The sequence below is a fragment of the Plectropomus leopardus genome, chromosome 15 (assembly GCF_026936395.1).
Source record: "Plectropomus leopardus strain MGB_pleo_1.0 chromosome 15, ASM2693639v1, whole genome shotgun sequence".
In the NCBI taxonomy this organism is placed as follows: Eukaryota; Metazoa; Chordata; class Actinopteri; order Perciformes; family Serranidae; genus Plectropomus; species Plectropomus leopardus.
In genome coordinates, this window is record NC_142190.1 from 24,168,935 (window position 1) to 24,188,970 (window position 20,036).

General features: G+C 37.9%; 2 protein-coding genes across 3 annotated transcripts; both read left to right on the top strand.

The window, feature by feature from the left end:
* Nucleotides 1–3,999: 3,999 nt before the first annotated feature.
* On the top strand, nucleotides 4,000–8,183 carry LOC121952459 (cationic amino acid transporter 2). Its single transcript, XM_042499166.2, has 11 exons — nucleotides 4,000–4,370; nucleotides 4,629–4,784; nucleotides 4,996–5,152; nucleotides 5,344–5,477; nucleotides 5,595–5,817; nucleotides 6,043–6,179; nucleotides 6,579–6,681; nucleotides 7,027–7,160; nucleotides 7,257–7,423; nucleotides 7,641–7,749; nucleotides 7,850–8,183. The coding sequence occupies exons 1-11, from the start codon at nucleotides 4,001–4,003 to the stop codon at nucleotides 7,990–7,992; spliced, it is 1,833 nt and encodes a 610-aa protein (XP_042355100.1). The 5' UTR covers nucleotide 4,000; the 3' UTR covers nucleotides 7,993–8,183.
* A 1,448-nt stretch (nucleotides 8,184–9,631) lies between these two features.
* On the top strand, nucleotides 9,632–19,022 carry kif20a (kinesin family member 20A). Of its 2 annotated transcripts, none has more exons than XM_088088500.1 (19): nucleotides 9,632–9,890; nucleotides 11,118–11,292; nucleotides 11,532–11,657; nucleotides 11,739–11,858; nucleotides 12,009–12,147; nucleotides 12,314–12,489; nucleotides 13,073–13,172; nucleotides 13,665–13,874; nucleotides 14,216–14,327; nucleotides 14,422–14,496; nucleotides 14,609–14,752; nucleotides 15,085–15,253; nucleotides 15,364–15,516; nucleotides 15,750–15,889; nucleotides 16,130–16,232; nucleotides 16,452–16,647; nucleotides 16,733–16,824; nucleotides 16,933–17,070; nucleotides 18,306–19,022. In XM_088088500.1, exons 2-19 carry the CDS (start codon nucleotides 11,125–11,127, stop codon nucleotides 18,681–18,683), a joined length of 2,739 nt encoding a protein of 912 aa, XP_087944626.1. In that variant the 5' UTR covers nucleotides 9,632–9,890; nucleotides 11,118–11,124; the 3' UTR covers nucleotides 18,684–19,022. The 2 variants fall into 2 exon arrangements, with proteins under 2 accessions (XP_087944626.1, XP_042355037.1); XM_042499103.2 differs by having other exon boundaries at nucleotides 9,633–9,885.
* Nucleotides 19,023–20,036: the final 1,014 nt, after the last annotated feature.

A 20,036-nucleotide genomic window follows, 5' to 3' on the forward strand; every position in this document is an offset into this window, starting at 1 on the left:
AACATTTCACACATCAGTAACACTACAGCCATGCTGCTTGAAATATCCGTCTGAACCGAAATAGATTCTGGATTTACATGAGTGAAGTCACACTCTAATGACCCTCCTTCCTGCGAGTGCTCGGTCTCATGCTGTGGCCAGTGAACCCAGTCACCATGGAGAAGAGCCCCCTGCATCTGGCTAATACTGCTGGAAAAATGCTGGGGCAGAGCTGTGATAATGAAGCAACTAACGGCTGGCTGTAAGAGCCACTGTTCGCCATATTAGCCATTATTGAGAGAAGTTCTAGCCTTAGCCATATAAAATTTCACTTTCTTATTGACATCTTCTTGGAAATATAAAGCATTAAAATATAAACTTCCAACAAAGGTATTATAGAAAATAATATTGTATAATTATCCATTGTACAATGTTAGTATCCAATGTTTCTCAAGTCCTCTATTTGTAAAAAACAAACGATAAACAGTGTGTTTTTTTTTCCAAATCTAAACAGTAAGGTAGCTGACAGTAATATTATAATGTACATGTTTTTATATTCAGTCTTTATATGTAATCCAATTATTACGCAAGTATAAGCAATGAAAACAAACCAAAAAGTGGTCTGCATTTTAAGTTGTGACTGAATAATTATAAATTATCATAAATATTAATTCAGGCTTGTAACCCTCAATAATAGCTCTGTTAAGTATTCTTTCGAAAAACAAAAATTAATTACTTTTTAAAATGTATATTTCCATTGTTCAACAGTTTAATCCAAACAATAAAAATCCATCCCCTTTTAATCTCTCTTTAAATTTTTGTATGGTACAGATACCTCCTGAATCGTATTTGCTCTCCTGTAACTTTCATACACAGTCTGGAAGTTACTTTATTTTTGCTTTGAACATTATTTTCATTATTTAAGATATTTTTAAATCTAAAACTAACCAGTCTCTGGCTTAATTCTGTTAAACTGTTCTTAAGTGCTTTTAACTCCAAAACAATTCTAACACATCAAACATGGAAAATAACAGAATCACACTTACCACCTAAACTCCTGACTGTGTGATTGAAATACGCTTGAAACAGTTGGTCTGCAGGTATGTACGCAGATTTTAAGGCCTTTTCCCCAAAATATCCAGGGTGTTGAATGAATTCACTGGACAATGGTGTGAGTTTCTGAACCTCTTTCCTCAAATGAATCATTAACAGGGAGAGGGGTAGTCCATTTCCTTCAGCTAATGAAGTCTACTCACAGCTCGTTCCTCCTGAGCTGAAGTCATCACAACCTAAAGTGGCAGAGATTTGGAGATTTAAAAATCATCTGCCATTACCGTAGCATTACAGGATCATACAGTAATAGAATATGAGATAAAAGAAACATGTTGCAAAGTTTATCTTGGTCTACAGCCTTCACTGATGTGTTTTTCAAGTTGTGTTACTGGATGTTTGTGTCTCTGTTACAACAAACATTAAAATTCCATTTTCAAACACAACCTTTTATCAAGGTATATTTTTAAAAAATACATCTCAAATTCAGTCCAAATTTTACTCATATTCATTTTATCAATGGAAAAACTGATATGCAAACATGTTTCTCAGTACTCTTGGCTACAGAATAAAATTTGATTCTCATAGACATTCAGTCACCAGTTTTTTAGACAGGTTTAATCTTTCATCGCATTTTCCAGAAGAGCTGCAGCGTGATACCAGGGACCCCTGGAAGCAGTGGATCGCACCATTATGTTCCTCAAACAATTAGCTGCTTCCTCATGCTCTGATGAACGAGTCTTCAATTTGTTGCTGAGCAGATGTTTCCAGTGAACACAATTTCAACTTTATAACATGTTGACTCATCTGTGGCATAAACCAACAGTGTCCACGAGACATCGGACACGTGGGAGAGCCTATAAGGTTAAAGATTAAAAATGATATACTCAAAACTATTTCATAGTTTATTTGTTTTTATCATCTTCACGGCTGAAAAATCATCTCTCTTTCTGAGAGAAGAGAGGCAGATCTGAACTACATGCAGACCTCAGCATGTTAAAAGAGCCCGATCAGCAGCAGGAGATTCAGAAATACTAAAATGTTTTCAGAGAATGCACTGGCAGCTGGAAGCCCTGCCCTCGTGTGGAGGATGAGGCCAGTGTAAGTCGTCGAGATTTAGTAGAAGGATTTAGTTCTTGTATTAAATAATATTGAAAATGATTTACAGATTTTGTTGTTGCCATTTGGCAGTTCTTTGTTAAGTTGCTATAACTCTATCTTAAGCATCTCAATCTCTAAAGATCAGAATCAGAATCAGAATCAGAATCACGTTTATTGGCCAAGTTCAACAAATGAGGAACAAGGAATTTTTTCCGGGTTGGCAATGCTCACAGTACAGGGGAGGGAAATAAGTTAGGGATAAGAAAAATAGAAAAAAAGACAGACATAGACATGATGATGAGTGAAGGCTCTAAAAATAGTAAAGGGGAGTTTTTTAAGTTAAAAAAAAGTACACAAAAGGACTAGATGAACAAGGTGGCAGAGAACTGAGGACTTAAATACTGAATATGTTTCAGCATCTTGAGTTAAAAAGTGAAAGTAACTGAAAACTGGTGAAAATGGTTTGTACTTAATGGCGTCGCCAAAAGGAAGCTGGGCGGGCCACCAGCACCCTGATCCAAAAGCACCTTTTAAGCTGCCACTTGAGGTAATGAAAGCACCCAAACGGTACCTTTTTAAAAAAGACAGCCATTAGGATGGGATCATGGGTGGCACGGGCATGATGTTTTCATGACATGTTATGTATGTGACCCACCACAGGAGATTTAATAAGCAACTAGCAGTAGTTAGCGGCTAACTGAAAGAGGACAAACAGCAGTCATAAATATATGCATATTGGGGGCAAAAAATGTGTTAAGTGAAATATTTTAAAATTTCAATTATGGTATTAACTTGAAAGTATGTTTTATTCATTCATTTTGAAAAGTTAAGCAAAATGTAGTGTAAAGGCCTCCACCATCCACACACATACATGAAGAAAATGCTTTATAATATTTATGTTATTGTTCAACATGCCAGAGGTGCCCTCTAACAAATCATTCTGATCCTGTCTCTTTCAGAAATGGCACGTACTTCTGAAATGTAACATAATGTGTCAAAAATGTGTCTAGCTGCAAAGAGTTCACAGTGAATGGATTTATCCTCACGAGTAGTGTGTGGTCTGGGACAGATCAAAACACGGGCACTCACACTGCAACATTCAGCTGAAAAGGTAAGAATGTCTTTCTTATATGATGGGTTTTTTTCAGCAGTAAATGTCTGTATTTTGAAATTAAAAGTTATTACCGGACTCATCACTGATACATCATGAAAATAGTTAAAATAATAAATCTACAGTAGTAAAGCTAATATTTGTAGTAAATAACCCACCTAACTGATTACCACCAATAATCATTGTATATGACAAGGACCAGTACAATTTAATTATTGTGTTTAATAATATTTGTCTTCATTGTGTGGTTAAATGACTTACTATATGTGTTAGTCTGATTGTGCTTGTAGCTTATTGAATACAATGTACAAAATATCATCAGTTTTTCCAGTGTGTCTCTCACACTTAAACATTTTTACAGTTTCAAACTATTGCAGCATTTGTTCATATCCACAGCTACACTTGAATTTAAGATTTCTGCAATGTAATTCTGATAAAATGGACTATAATGTGACAAATAATGCAAATTAGGATCAAATTTAACATAGAAATGAGTTCATTTGTGTCTTTTGGAGCATCTGATTTAGAAATGTACTCACTTTTAACATGCTCCAGAGAAAATATTATTGAGTATGTTGTGTGTTATTTTTGGAATAACATACTTTATACTAAAACTCAATGTACAAATACAAAAAACTGTCTGCTGAGATATTTTCTGGTTTGCCTTTCAACTATTTTAAAATCAAAATACACACTTTAATCTTTTCAAGTTGTTTTGTCCTGAGCAACCAATGAAACATGTCTTGATTATTTGACAGGATGTCTGGTGCAAAGATACTGCTCCTCCTGCAGAGCCTGTCGCGAAGGAAACCTCTGGAGCCTGAAGGAGAAGTGTCTAACTTTCGCCGATGCCTGACCACCCTCGACCTGGTGGCTCTGGGGGTCGGCAGCACGCTGGGGGCCGGTGTGTACGTGCTGTCAGGAGAAGTGGCCAGAACTGTGGCCGGGCCGAGTATCATAATCGCCTTCCTGATAGCAGCAGTGGCCTCCATCTTTGCAGGACTTTGTTATGCTGAATTTGGAGCTCGTGTTCCCAAGACTGGCTCTGCTTACCTCTACAGCTATGTGACTGTGGGAGAGATTTGGGCTTTTATCACTGGCTGGAACTTGTTGCTGTCTTATGTCATTGGTAAAGACAGTCGCGACATTTACTATATATATGATTGATTTTTATAGCCATATTTGAAAAGTCTCTTTTGTAAATATGTCTTCTTAAACTTTTCATGGTGTTTCAAATGAGCCTCAAATCTAACATAAAAGGTTACAACAGTTTTTTGTTTTTTTTATGGTTGCTTATAGCACTCGTGTCAACTGTTGGACATTTTATGAGTTTCTGTTCATCTGCACAAGTTGTATTTTGTTTTTTTCATTTTTCACTGTTTTTAAGGGACATCAAGTGTTGCCAGAGCATGGAGTGGGACCTTTGATGACCTCATTGGAAATGTCATTGCCAGCTCTCTGGGCAAACAGGCTGCGATGGACTTACCTGGATTAGCTCCCTACCCAGACTTCTTTGCAGCCGGCCTTATAATGCTCTTGGCAGGTACATTTTATTATCTAAACCCCTGTGGCTTGTTACCAAATATAAGACTTTATTATTGTAATTTATGTGTGGAAATGAGGGAAAAAAACAGTTCATAATAACGCTTTATGTATTTTTTAAAAACTAATATCAAATATCTTTTTGTAAACAATCCTCCATTGTATTCATATTCATGATCAACTTTGTTATTTTCTGTGTGTTTTCTTTCCAGGAATTCTTGCATTTGGTGTTAAAGAGTCAGCTGTTGTAAATAAGGTCTTCACGGCAGTTAACATCCTTGTGTTGCTGTTTGTTATCCTCTCTGGAGTCATTAAGGGGGATATCAACAACTGGCACATTGGTGAAGATTCTCTCCTAGATGGATTTGAGTATGGGATCTTATTTTTTTATATAATTAAAGAGAAAACAAACGTTCCCACACAATATCTGACCCACGTGTAACATCTCAACCCCATTAGTATTACTGATGTTCTCTGCTGTGTTTAATTACAGTAGTGTACAGTAATGTATGTTTCATGCTGCTACTGTTTGTCAAATATCAATATTTCACTCATTGCAGAAACTACACATCACTGAATGACACGACCAGATATGGCAGTGGGGGATTTTTCCCTTTTGGCTTTGAAGGAACATTAGCAGGAGCAGCTACATGCTTTTATGCATTTGTTGGATTTGATTGCATTGCCACAACAGGTAAATTCATTTAACACAGATGCAGTACACAGTAAGACTTTTACAAGATGTAGGAGCATAGCACGATATAAAGGACAAAACGTTACAATACAATAATAATACTGTTTTTTTCTTTAGGAGAAGAGGTTCAAAACCCTCAGAAGTCGATCCCACTGGGCATTGTGGCGTCCCTCCTCATCTGCTTCCTGGCTTACTTTGGTGTGTCTGCAGCACTGACTCTTATGATGCCGTACTATTTGCTCAGTGTTCACAGCCCGTTGCCTGTGGCCTTTACATACATTGGTTGGGGCCCTGCAAAGTATGTAGTGGCTGTGGGATCCCTGTGTGCACTGTCAACAAGGTATAAAACACAGTGTGACACTTGTTAACCCAACTCATATCAAAAACAATTCAGTCATCACTTGGCTTAATAATCTCATTTTCAATTTCTAGAATAGTTTAATTCTCATAATCCTTGGCTAACATAAATAAGGATCATTGGAATCACTGTTACAGATAAAAACAGAAGTAAATAACATGAATTATGAATGTTTATCTGGGACTTATTTGAGCTTTTCCCCCACAGCCTGTTAGGATCAATGTTCCCAATGCCCCGTGTCCTCTTTGCCATGGCCAGGGATGGACTTCTCTTCAGACCACTCAGTAAAATGAGTGATAGACAAAGTCCTGTCATAGCGACCCTGGTTTCAGGGGTTGTAGCAGGTAATACTGTGTGTACAATTAATTTTATTTTAAGCCCCTCCCTGTATTTGTCTGCAATCTTAGTTCCTATGTTGATTTTGTTATTTGAACCTCCTCCTTTGTTGACATTAGATTTTCATCCTCATGCTCACTGCTAAATTATTTCATAAACACAGCCCTGATTCTAATTGTAGAAATGTATTTATTTGAGGAACAATATATGGAGAAATTGTTAATGCTTTCCTGGTGAGTAAATCTGCCATTAATGAACCCTTACTGTGCATGTCAACTGATGCATGATGCAAGATTGTTGAGCAATCTCTGGGTAAAGTTGTAGCTGAAATATTATTTATTGACATTTGTGCAAAAGTGAATTATTTAGGTTTATGTAAAATCTTATTATTATTTATGTCTTTTCAGCTGTCATGGCATTGTTGTTTGACCTGAAGGCGCTGGTTGACATGATGTCAATTGGAACCCTGTTTGCCTACACACTTGTTGCCATATGTATACTCATATTAAGGTATGATTCATCATCATGAGAGCATATAGTGCTATTACTCTAATCTTAAAATTTAATATGTGTGTGGAAAAAAGTCCATGTTTATGATTGGTGTTGGTGTTGCAGATGTAAAATGCAGAATGAGTTAACAATACACATTGATTAAGTGTCATAACAGCTGGCAGATACTGAGCAGTTTCTACATTAAGAATGCACTTTTTCTTCTGTTGGGCTACCCTCACTGATTATGGTGAAATATCATTACATGGGCCGGATGTGTGTTAGGTAGCTGTGATTTAAAAGTTACCGCTATATCTTTATATCTAATGCTTGGGTGAATTCATTTATATTTCATCACTCTCACAGGTTTCAAACAGACCTCAGTGAAGATTCAAGTTTCAGCAAATCAGAACCGTTTACAGTCTCTGGAGTATTTTTTCCTCCTTCACAAGCAACCTCACGGACATCGAAAAATGTGTCAGTTTTAACTATTTTTATCAGTGAGTGATCTTCTCAACATCATTTTTAAATATTATGCAACATATACAGATGGTTTCCGTTGATTATAATCATTGGATATATACGGCTCTTCTCAGTCTTTTTAGCTGTCGTCCTGAGCCTCATCATATCCGGGACTGTAGAGTCCCTGCAGGCCCACGAGTGGTGGAGTTTACTCTGTGTCTCTATCATCATACTGATGCTGGTCCTCATTACCCTGATCATCTGGAGACAACCACAGAATACAACCAAAGCTGCTTTCATGGTATGCCTCATCTATCGTATGTGTAATTATGTACTCATCCAGTGAAGCATCATGACTGAAATCATGAACTTTGATTGCTAAGTTCAAAATAGGAATAACCAACCAGTTAACAATTCATATATTTCTTGCAGCTGTAAACTTCTAAACAGGGAAGATGAATACTTTTTTCTTTGCTGTGATATTATCTTCACAAAGTTTCTGCTTTCCATATGCACAGGTTCCTTGTGTGCCATTGCTTCCTATTTTCAGCACCTTTGTCAACATCTATCTTATGGTTCAGCTTGGATCAGACACATGGATCCGCTATGCAGTGTGGATGGCAGTAGGTATGTGAAGAATATCACTTTAGAATCCACATTTCCATTTAAGCGAAACGTGCAAAAACATAAAATAAACAAACATGACCTTTTTTTCCCCTTTAAACAGGTTTAATTATCTACTTCTGTTATGGTGTTCAGCACAGTGTGCAGAAACAAAGGCTCCAAAATTCACACAACCATGTGAGCATTCACAGCATCACCACCACTATGGAGCAAAACTGTGAACCTGGACAAGATTTAAATGGCTAAACAATGTGACACGTTTGATTTACTGATATGGGCATTTAGCATGGATGGGCAAATCATCAAGGAAAGTGCTTTAGTTTCAATGTAAATTTAGCCAGTGTTCTTAAATCACATACATCTCCTGACAGTGTTATTAGGAGTAAAGAAAAAAACGAAACAAAAAACAGTTCAGTTGCAACCTCTGACCTCCATTTTTAATTTTGTTTTCTGTGAAATTAAATGTCTTTTTGTTGTCTTTTGGTGCATGTTTTTTGTGATTTAGTTTTTTAATAAATAAAAAAAACTGCAGTAAATCACAAAACATGCATATCATGCAGTATTTTGTATAGGTCTATATTTTACCATTTCAGTGACTAATAGATCACATGCTAGGTGCAGTACATCATTCTGTTAGGTACAAAAATCTATTAGAATGAACAGCATCCAGGTAAATGTGGCATATGTCATTCTTACACATGCAGTAGGTCATTCTGACATTCTGATTTCTGTAAGATTTAACATAAATTTTTGAACACATTTCTAATGTATTATGTTGTTAGTAGCAGGGATTTCTTATATTTAGCTCCCGTGTTTGCCTGCTGCATCCAAATCCTTACTCTCTGTTCTTAGACCAGTTTTAAATGTATATTCATCACTATAAATTGTTATGTAAAATGTAACATTTGTGTGGTACGCACATGGAATAAATAGAAACATTTTCATTTTGGGATAAGCAAGTCTTCACCTGCTGTTTCGATGCATTTGCTATTGGGACAGCATGAAAAAGAAATGGTAACCTGCAGTTTAAGTCTATTTGATTTAATAGTAGATAAATTGCGACATCTGCCGTTTAACTTTGTGTATTGCATCTGTTTGGATTGATTCAATCTGAAATTAATTTATTTCGAAAACAGTATCACCTGCTAAACATGAACGGACAGCCCAGGCTCTTGTTGGTGAGACGTGGAGGCCTATTTACTCTGACTTACAAATATAATGATGATAATGTAAATATGGAAGAAATATAAGAGAACTTTTTTTCAGTGTGTACATGGGATGATCTTCCGGGGTGATTTTCGGTTGGATCACCAAGGACATTTTGGCAAGAGCATTTCACTCAAGGAACCTGATTTGTTAATATTAAAAAATCCAAATTTCTTTTGAATGAGCAGTACATAACTAATTTTCTCATTTATGTAGCTAATTTTTTATATGCATAAACTAAAATGTTTCAAGAAATTGCCCTCATATACAACTTTCACACAATGCAGATCGAGATGTATACCTTAAAACAATATCTAACTTAGAATTATGTCTCAAACTAACCAAAAACACTATATTTTTGAAATGTTACAGCTTTGTTATATAGCCTAAATATAGCCTGAAACCCGTGTGTGTGTGTGTGTGTGTGTGTGTGTGTGTGTGTTATTTTATTTTTGTCTGGTTTGTATCAACTTGTGTCCTTATTTTTATTCTTAATTCTTTCTATTGACCACTGAATGTACTATTTATAAAACGGTTGATTAAAAAACAAAAAAACAGGAAAAAGAAAAAAAAAATACTTTTTTGGAGGTCGACGCTGTATTACGCACGGTTACGCACGATACGTCATCGTGGCGTCATTGAATGTAGCCAATGGGCGACTCGCTCTGCAGGAAAAGCGCATTGTTCAAAAACCAAACGCAGTCGGGTAAAACAACATAGCCGAGGTCCACAGAGAGAGGAGTGTTTCTCTGCTCGGAAATCGAGAAGAAGCACTTGACTAACGTTAGCGTTAGTTTCAGGTAGCTTTGGTCTATATTTTAGGCCAGTACCCCCGTATTTTAGTCAGGTACTTGAGTTTTGGCGATTTAGTCAGTATCTTGAGAACATTTAGCTAACATCGCTGTGGTGCTCATCGCACGGTCGACATTAGAGGTACGGTAAGATTTACCTAAATTTCCTTTTGACCATTCGCGTGCTAACAACAACACGCATGTTAGTCAAGTTACAGCAGTAGTTATACGAGTTGAGCTATCTAATAATCCGAAGGTTTCTATCCGGCTAACGTTAGCCCACAGCGGTATTAGCATACCTGTGTTCAGAGGGAGTGACCGCACGAATTTCAAAATTTCAAACGGTGACAGAGCTTCTCGTGCGCGTCCAAACGTTAACCTGTACTCACGCACTAACATTGTGTTACAATTTATTTCAATTCCGATTTGCTATTAAGAAAGAAAACGACCTGACTATATAATGTTTACCTCACGGAACATAACCGCGAGGAGAGTTGAGTGACTTTTATTCTCTATTTACGTTAGCATAATGTTTCCAGTAGGTAAGGGACGGCTTACATGTGCATAAACGTTATCATTGTTAACTTTACCTCGGACACTTACAGCGTTTCAACGTTGCATGTTCTGTAAAAACGTGCAGTGCCATTCATCTAAACGTAATCTAACATAATAGCGTTAAATTCAACATGCAGTGTTCTGCAGTGTGTTTCTGTGGAGGACTGCTAGTACATAGCCATGCTATTAGTCATGGTTAACTTTACTGTTTTTGTAAAAGCACGTTTTAATGATTTCATTTTGTCATTTCTCTGCACCAATACTTGTTAGATCAGGTTAAAGTCTGGGAAATCGTTTTCTTGTTTGACTAGTCTTGAACTGCTTGGCTCTGAAGTAGTTTCATCCAGTTTCTATTGGCTCATCTTGTTTCATGACACACCCTAATTTTGAATAATCCTGTCATAACAGCAAGTTGCTGTTCATTCTTCAGTGATTGCCCCCTGTGTAGGCTCACAGTTGAGGAAAAACATGGTCACAAATATGTGTGAGAGTAGTTGAGACAGGAGCACTTATACATGTTTCTTTATATTGTATCTCAGTAATTCCTGACACTAAGCCTGAATGCAAAGGGTCATTACAAAACTGCATCAGAATAAGAATAGGTTACCAAGTAGATTTTCACTTAAAGGTAAATTGCTTTGGTTGATGCAAACAGTTAACATTTAGTAAATGTATTAAGAGGAAAAATAAAGGCAAAGTACTGCAAAGGTAAAGAACATACATAAGAATTTCCTGGCACACAGCCAGGTTTGAAAGTGTTGCATTTTGTTCATAGTTAGAATTACCCCCTACTCATTGAGATTTGTCTTTTCATAACAGGTAAGCAATGGCACTGTCTTTGTCCTCCCCGTGTGGATTCCGCTCTGATGAGGATGAGGACGTGGCTGTGTTTGAGTCTACAGCAGCAGAACATGGAGGTCTCTGCAGACCACGTCTGCCTGAGATCTCTGTCATTTCCCCCGGCCTGGACACCCAGCCATCCACTACAGAACCGGTGAGAGCTGATGAGAGTATGCTTATTTGGTGTTGCAGTATACTCTGTGGAGTTTAAATTGTGAACAAATGAGATTTCAGTTCATATTTTTTCCCCCCAAAACATGTAATCCTAAACTGTAGGAAAAACATTTGCAAGGCCTTTTATTAATATTTTGACACCAGTATTTTTCACACATCTCCCTCATGATATGAATTGTTGTCTGTAGCAAAACATTTAAGATGTATTTGTGTCACTAGAAACTAGCAGTGCAATCTGCAGCTGTGAGACAAGGAAGCTGCGATGGAGGGAATGCAGAGAGGGTGAAGGTGTTTCTGCGCATCCGGCCACTTACTGAGGCAGAGAGTAACAGGGGAGAAGACCAGGTAAGATGATGATTATGTGGATAGATAATATGCATTTATTGCTTTAGTACGCTCGTGCTCAAGGTTCCCCTTTTCTTTTAGGGTTGTGTGGCTGTCCAAGATGAAGAAACTCTGCTGCTTAAAGCTCCAAAAGAGTCTCAGAACATGAGGACAGCAGAGAGGGGCATCACCCAGAGCATGCACAAGTTCAGTTTCTCAAAGGTATGAGCGTCACACTTATGAACATAGTGGTAAATAAACAGGTTGTTTCATGAGTTTGAATAGCAAGGAGAATCCTGGAGTGAGACATCTCGCAATATTTCTATTAAAAGAGCGACACACTGATGTTTTCTCATCACCAATCTTTCCTAGATTTTGGGGCCAGAGACCACACAGCAACAGTTTTATGAGTGCACAATGAGGAAGATGGTGAAAGATGTGCTTCAAGGAGAAAACAGACTCCTCTACACTTATGGTGTCACCAATTCAGGAAAGACTTACACTATTCAGGGTGAGATTTTTTTTTCTTGGACACATTGCTAATAGGCACAGATTTTGATTGTGATTTAAGTGTTTGCAGCTCTGTGAAAACGTACATGCTGATATAGCACTCAGTGCTTATGTGGTCTGCTAAATGTTTAAAATGCAAATCTTAAGTCTGAAACTTTGTCCTGCAGGCAGTGGTCGAGAGGCAGGCCTCCTGCCGCGGGCTTTAGTATCCATGTTCAGGAAACTGCAGGGTCGTCTCTATGGTGCCATGGACCTGAAGCCCATCATGTATCAGGATGTGAGGCACCTCAGCTTCAGTGAGGTCAGGGCCGAGGAAATCCGCAGAAATTCTCTGCTCAAAGAGGTAAACATGAGAACAACTTTCAAAGTTATTGTGCCATTTAAACTTCTTCATTCTGCACTCAGGCAGAGAAAGAATTACATGCAGTCCAGCGCTCACAAAATGTGGTGGACCCGTTTTTTTATGTTCTAAGCCTAAAAAGAATATCCTGCTAGAATCTATGACATAACTCACAGTGAGTGCTACAGATCTACAGTCGACATCTCTGTCTCCACGTAACCTCTCCTTAAATCTTTGAATGCATATAACACTAACAACTGAAGAATTAGTAGAAAAGAATTTATGTTTATGTCTGAGTAAAGGACAGACCTGTCTTATATAAAATATATATATATACATATATATGTGTGTGTGTGTGTATATGTATGTATGTATATATGTATATGTGTGTGTGTTTGTGTCCAGTGAGATCTTAGTCCCAAGTTTTAAACTCTCGAAAAAAACTTCCACCAACCTTTGCATATCAAACTAGGAAAAATGTTACACCTTTATCACAAAAGGGGGCTTTGATTTTAACTTTTGTTTGCTCTTTAGACGTCTTATTGCACGCAGATTTGAGCTGACATACTGTTTCTGTTTGTTACAGGATGAGAATCAGAGTTCTCGTCGAGGCGGCACCACTACAATCTGGGACAGCGGCATTGGAGGACTCTCCTCTACAAGTCACAGTGCCACCCACCTTGAAGGTGAGGAAGACAGCAGTGTATTATATTTTCAACTGGAGACACCTTTGGCAAATTTCCAAGGGCTGTCACATAACTTTTTAAATTTAACATTTTTAGTCAAGTGAAAATTTCAATAAAAAATGACTCGGTAAAACTAGCTCACTGAGGTTTTACAAAATAAAAGTTCCTCCCATGCTGACACTTTATTTGCACTTTGTAATGATTAAAAATTATCAGCGATCATTAAAATACAATGCTGATACAGATAATTGGCAAAACGCCAAATATCAGCCTCAATAATCAGCCAGGCCGATAATCTATCGACCCCTAATGTTAATGTTGACAGACGAGCGCATAGTACAAAGCCATGCAAAAATTCCAGTAAGGTTACTATTTTACTTGTCAAAATAAAGCAAATTAAATAATATCCATATTATACATGCAGTCCTGTAGTAAAAGCTTTTCTCTTGAAACACATCATATATTGACTTTCAGCCCTCTCTGTCTCTGCAGACTCCGACAGTGTTTGTCTGGAGCCTGACAGCCTTTCACACAGTGCAGATGATCTGGAGGAAGGGGTGCAGTTCTCCATCTGGGTGTCCTTCTATGAGATCTACAATGAGTTCCTGTACGACCTCCTGGATGCTTCGCCCTCCTTGCAGCCCAGAAAAAGAGTCACGCTGCGGCTTAGTGACGACAAGCAAGGCAATCCTTACGTGAAAGGTAACGCTTACTTGTTTGCATGTTTATAGACCATTAAACTGTTATAATTAGTGTGGTGTTTTTATCAGTGTGAACCTCCTGAAACTCAGTATGCAGCGTCTCTCATCTAATGTGTGTTGTCTCATGTAGGACAGAAATATTAAAAACTGTAGATTGCTTATTTGAGTGAGTGCAACATGACATTATGAGAAACATTGTGCAATAGATGATACATTTTTGACAGAGTGCTACTGTAAAGATTTTGAAGTATCCATGTGAATGTAAGGAAGCGAAACAAAGCAAACACACTAAACATGCATGTCAAGTGTAACTTCTTTTGCTTCTTCCTCTTGTGACATCAGACCTCAGCTGGATCCAGGTCCGCAGTGCCGAGGAAGCCTGGAGAATTCTGAGGGCGGGACGTCGTAACCAGAGCTTTGCCAGCACTCACCTCAACCAAAACTCCAGCCGCAGGTAGGAGCACATTGCGCATTTGCCGTGTTTTGATTCTTTTTGACATATGTGATAGACTCACGCTTCTCTGATCATAAATCTATCGCCCACTCAGCCACAGCATTTTCTCCATCCGTGTCCTGCACGTCCGCCCAGAGGCAGATTCAGCCCAGGCCATGCACATCAGCGAGTAAGTTGACTTTCAGTTACCTATTTTGAACTTGAGCTTCGGATGATTTCAGCATATTTTGAGTTTGTGAAAGAGATAAAACACAGTGTGTCCCCTACCGTCTCATCTTCAGACTGACTGTGTGTGATCTGGCTGGGTCCGAACGCTGTAAAGAGCAGCGTAATGGTGAGAGGATGAAGGAGGCCAACAACATCAACACCTCCCTGTTAACACTGGGACGCTGTATCGCTGCTCTGAGGCACAACCAAAACAACAAGTACGTATTTAACCCAAATGGAAATGATCAGTATAATGTGATAATAATAGTGTTGTGAATTTAAAAAAAAAAAAAAAAAGCAAATAACTCCTCTGGTAAGCAGGCATTTAAGAGTTTTTTTTGTTGTTTTTTCCCCCCTTTTTCTGTTCCTAAGATCTAAAAATGAACTTTAATGCGCAGCTTTTTTTTTTTCGTGTTAACTTCTGTAATAAAGACAATATTTTTCCATATAATATGAGACAGCGTTAATAAGTTTATTTTGTCTTTACAAGATGATGGATTGAGCATTTTCAGAGAGAGCTTTATTTTTTAAAACGTTACAACCTCCACAGATTGCGACCCCCTCAAGTGGTGCCCTTCAGGGACAGTAAACTGACTCGGGTCCTCCAGGGCTTCTTCTGTGGCCGAGGAACCTCCAGCATGGTGGTCAACATCAACCCGTGTGCCTCCATCTATGACGAGACCCTTCAAGCCCTGAAATTCTCAGCGATTGCCACTCAAGTAATAAGATATAGTAATAGATAGTAATAAGAGATTTGATCATGTATGTTTAGACAAGACCAAAAGAATGATTAAAAAAAACATAAAAAACATGCCAAATTTAATTTCAGCTGGTCCATGGCCCATCCACAAAGACCAGAGTGGCCTACATCCTGTCCCTGCTGCGTGAGCCAGCAGCAAATGGTAACGAAAGTTCGCTGTTGGAAGAGGGCGAGGATGAGAGTGATGTCGAAGACGGAGATATCACCATGTTAAACACTGAGGTAACAGTTCCTGCCATCATATGTGAGAGCTAAATATTTGCTATTCTCTACAACCACTTTCATAACCAAGTTTCTTTACTTTGCAAAACATAAAGCAATGAGCATCCGCATATTTAGATGTACACCTAGATGAGGCCTTTTAAGATTAACTAAAAACAGCTTACCGGCATTGTAAATGTCTCAAAAAAGAATATTTGCAGAGTGTCCCTAACAGCCGACTGTGCTCTCTGAAGGCTTTGCTGCAGGCCATTGATGTCCTGAAGAGAGAGGTGCAGCGCCAGCGGGAGGAGAGAGAGGATCTTGAGGCAAATGTGAGAGAGCAGGTGGTCTCTGAGATGATGGAGGTCATCAGTGGGATGCAAGAAGGGTTCAGGTGTGTGTCTCTTTTGTTTACATCAAACCTTTTTAATACTGATCAAGGCTGCATTTAAAGAAAAAGTAAAACCAGCAGTTCTCTTGGTGCAGAATTTGCTTGCAAATCAATTGCGTTCCTTGTTGTATTTTTATTCAAAGACATTGCCGCTACTGGAAAGCTGTAATGTTAAAATATGAGAGACAGCTGGAATTTGAAAAGAATGCAGATCCTGAGCCGTGATGTCTTCTTGCCCAACAGTGACACCTTGGAGGCAGAGAGGGCTTTAATTGAAGAGAGATATGAAGACAAGATAGCGAATGTGCAAAAGCATTTGAAGAAGTTCTACAGCCAGGAGCTGAAGGTGAGAGCTAAATCATCAGCTTCAAGTTGCGTTACTGTCAGACTTTCTGCCCCGGTAGGGTTTCAGTATGCACATAATCTATAAAAATTAGCACTTTAAAAACATACATTTTCCAAAAATGCAATGAGTATCCACAACGTAGTTATATTTGTAATCATGTTGCTACATCTGAGCTGCGTTATCTTTCATTAATAGTTTTCTTTGCATCATTTCTTTCAGGAGCGTGATCAGGAAATTGAAGCTTTGTCTGCTGCCCTTGAAAAAAACAGGGCAGCTGAACCGGTCTCCATGTCTGCACCACATGGAGACTCTGAGGGCCCTCGACGCTCTCAGCGCCTCACTTCTCAGACAGAAACTGGCAGACTGCAATCTGAGCTCAATCAGTGTCGTGTTGAGCTGCTCACCAAGAACCAAGGTGAATAAAACACTGCCCTAATAACGTGCTGATGTTTGGATGTTGCTAATGGTACTTAACAGTCTTGATCTGCTTGCCCGTGCAGAGCTGACACGGCTGAAAATGCAGCTGGAAGTCCCAGGCACGACAGGCACCCTCACCGGTGCTGCTGACCGCAAGCTTGAGGATGGTCAACGGGTCAGATACTGCTTTACCATATGAAAAACTCATTTTTTTCCTCTTTTTTTTGCTGCATATGTGTCACTTTACCCTCAGAAAAATTAAAATTCTCACTTTTTCTAACAGAACCTGCGACAGCTGCGCCTGGATTTGCAGAAGCTTGGGGCAGACCTGCAGTCTGGAGAACGGGCCTGCTGTCGCAACACAGGAGGAGAGAGACTGCGGCAGGCACTAACAGCTGCAGATGAGACACTGGCCAAACAGGTACAGCCATAAATATGCACAGTATAAGGTTATGTAGCTGATAATACTTAATAGACATTACCTTTTTGTTAATTTTTTAAAGGTGAGCTTAGCCATCTTCGATCAGAGGCCACAAAAAATATAAAATTTGGTGCAAACAAATGAAATTACGGTGACATTTGGACATTTGATGTTAATAATAATGTTCTTAGTTTGTTTCTTTGGCTATACTATTAGTCTTTTTCAATTTACTATACAATGACTTTATAAACTGTTATTTTGTCATGGTATACTGTGAGATGACATACTTTGATGACATACCATACTGCTATGTTTTTATCCATTTTTGGGCGAAATTCTACTCTATAACATTTGCATCTTCTTTTTTTTTTAAACAACATACTATATCAATTTTTAAAAACAATACCATGACATCAGCTTTTGGACAACACACTATAATATGACATTTTTTAACAACATTATATATACTGTGTTTTTTTTTTTTTTAATTATTTTTTTTAATCAATTTTGGACAACAAAGTACACTGTACCATTTTAATCCATTTTTGGATGGCATACTGAACTCATACTATACAATGTTTTTATCAGTTTTTTGCTGACATACTTGATTGACATTTTTATTAATTTTTGGAAAATCTTTTTTTTATGACATATTGTAATATTTGCATTTTTATGATGTTTTTAACAACATACTGTGACGTATTGCTTCGTGTTTTCGATTTTTGGATGACATACAACAACATGACTTTCTTATTATTTTTGAACTGCATACGAAGTTTTTATCATTTTTTGGATGACATACTATACTATGACTTTTTAAATTTTTTTGAATGAAAGTTTTCTATTCTCATTCTGTCTCTATGGAAACTCTGCATGTACATTTTCTGTTTGGGCAGAGTTTGGACAGAATGATATCTGTTGTAACTTATAGGCTGATTACGGATTCGCTAACTTTAGAGAAGCAATGATTATTTGTATTTTAAAGCAGGATTTGTTTCAAGTGTAATTCTCAATTTGAAATACTTTGTTTTTTTCTCCCTCTACTCTCTCTACTAACAAGCTTAATGCACAGCCAACTTTTAAACTAAATCTAGGTTTCTAACATGTGCACCAGGTGATTACTTTGCATATCATGATCAAACTGGTGTGGCTCACTTATCCCTCCAAATCTCTGACTTTATCCTAACTTCACCCTCTATGGTGCTATCTAACCCTGTCAACTGACTTCTTCTTAGGACCAGATTCTATCGGACCTCCAGAATGGCCTGGTGCTTGTAAAGGCTGACTTGAGGCGGAAAGCAGAGACCCTTGCACAGACACAGGCTGTCAGGCCCCAGCTGCCCCCCTCAGGTTCTGCTACCTTGACCACACTGGCTTCCTGCAAGAAGAGGGGTTGTGTGGCCCCCACACCAAGTGACACTGAGAACCGGCCTCCACATAAACGGCCCTTTTTCCAGTCTCTTTTCCCGACACGTACCCCAACACGTAAATACAATACTCGTGCTGTTGAAGAAGCAAATGTTACCCCTTACTCACGGATCTTGCGTTCTCGCCAGCAGTCTCCACCTCCCAGTCCTGTCCCAACCCCACGCAGTCTGAGGGGGAAGTACTAAGCTCTTAGGAGCATCAGTGTGAGTTTCCTCTTTTGTATTATGCAGAAAAAAACATTTAATTTGCTATTAACTTTATATTATATATACATTCACAGTGCAGTTAAATCACTGTTATTCCAAATACAGTTCTGATGTTCATGGCAGTAAAACAGTTAAACTTTGAATGGGGTTGCTGTACACTACCAAGGAAATTCAGATCCTTCTGAATGGCTGATAATTATGTACTGTAAGATGAGAATACTGCATGTGTTTTTGAATCAGCTTCACTGCCTCTGCAACTCCTCTGTACACCATTTGCTCCAACTTGTATTTTTCTACAATAAATCCACAAAAACCTCATTTTGAGTAGGCTTAAATTGGACTATGGAAGATGAAAATTGATTTTGTTTGCATTTACATTACAAAAATAAATGAAAATTAAAAGGAAACACATTCCTAACTTTAATTACTTATACATATATTTTAATATAAATATATACACAGCATGAGGCATGAGCATATGTCAAAACATGATGTTGTACGTACATACATACTTATATGTGTATGTGTGTGTGTGTATATGTATATACATATACATATATATGTATCATGCATATGTGTGTTTGTGTGTATATTGGCCAAATTCTGATGAAACATTACAGTATAGTATGTCGTCCAATTTTTTTACATGCTAAATTATGGCCTTTATTTCCACTTTATAAACTTTGTCGCATTTCTACAAGCTATGTTGTTTTCAGCAATTTTTCTGACATTTCAAAATTTAACATTTTTTGACACTATACTATTGCCTTTTTGATCATTTTTTTGACATACCAAATTATGAGGTTTGTGGCCTTTGAGGGTATTTATTTCTACTTGGTATTCTATGATGCATCTTTCTAAGCTATTATAAGTCATTTTCAGCCATTTTTATGAGCAGTCAAAATTAGATTTTTTTTCAACATGCTATTGCCGTTTTGACGATTTTATCGACATGCAAAATAATGGGATTTTTTTTTGTTCTTTACTTCCACTTTGCATACTATGATTCCTCGACAAGCTATCATGTTATTTTCAGCCATTTTTAGCATCAGTCAAAATTTGACTTTTTTCGATATACTATACGATTGCTGTACCGAAAAGGCAAGGCTATGGTATGGCTAAGATGTCAAAAAGGAGCATGTCCCAAATACAGCTGAAAACACCTCAAAACAGCATAAAATAGCGTGCCAATACATGCCATAGCATAGAATTTTGCAAAAACTACCAAAATAAGCAAAAAAATGCATGTTGAAAAAATGACCGAAAAGGCAAGGCTATAGTATGGCTAAAATGTCAAAAAGGGGCATGTCCCAAATACAGCTGAAAACACCT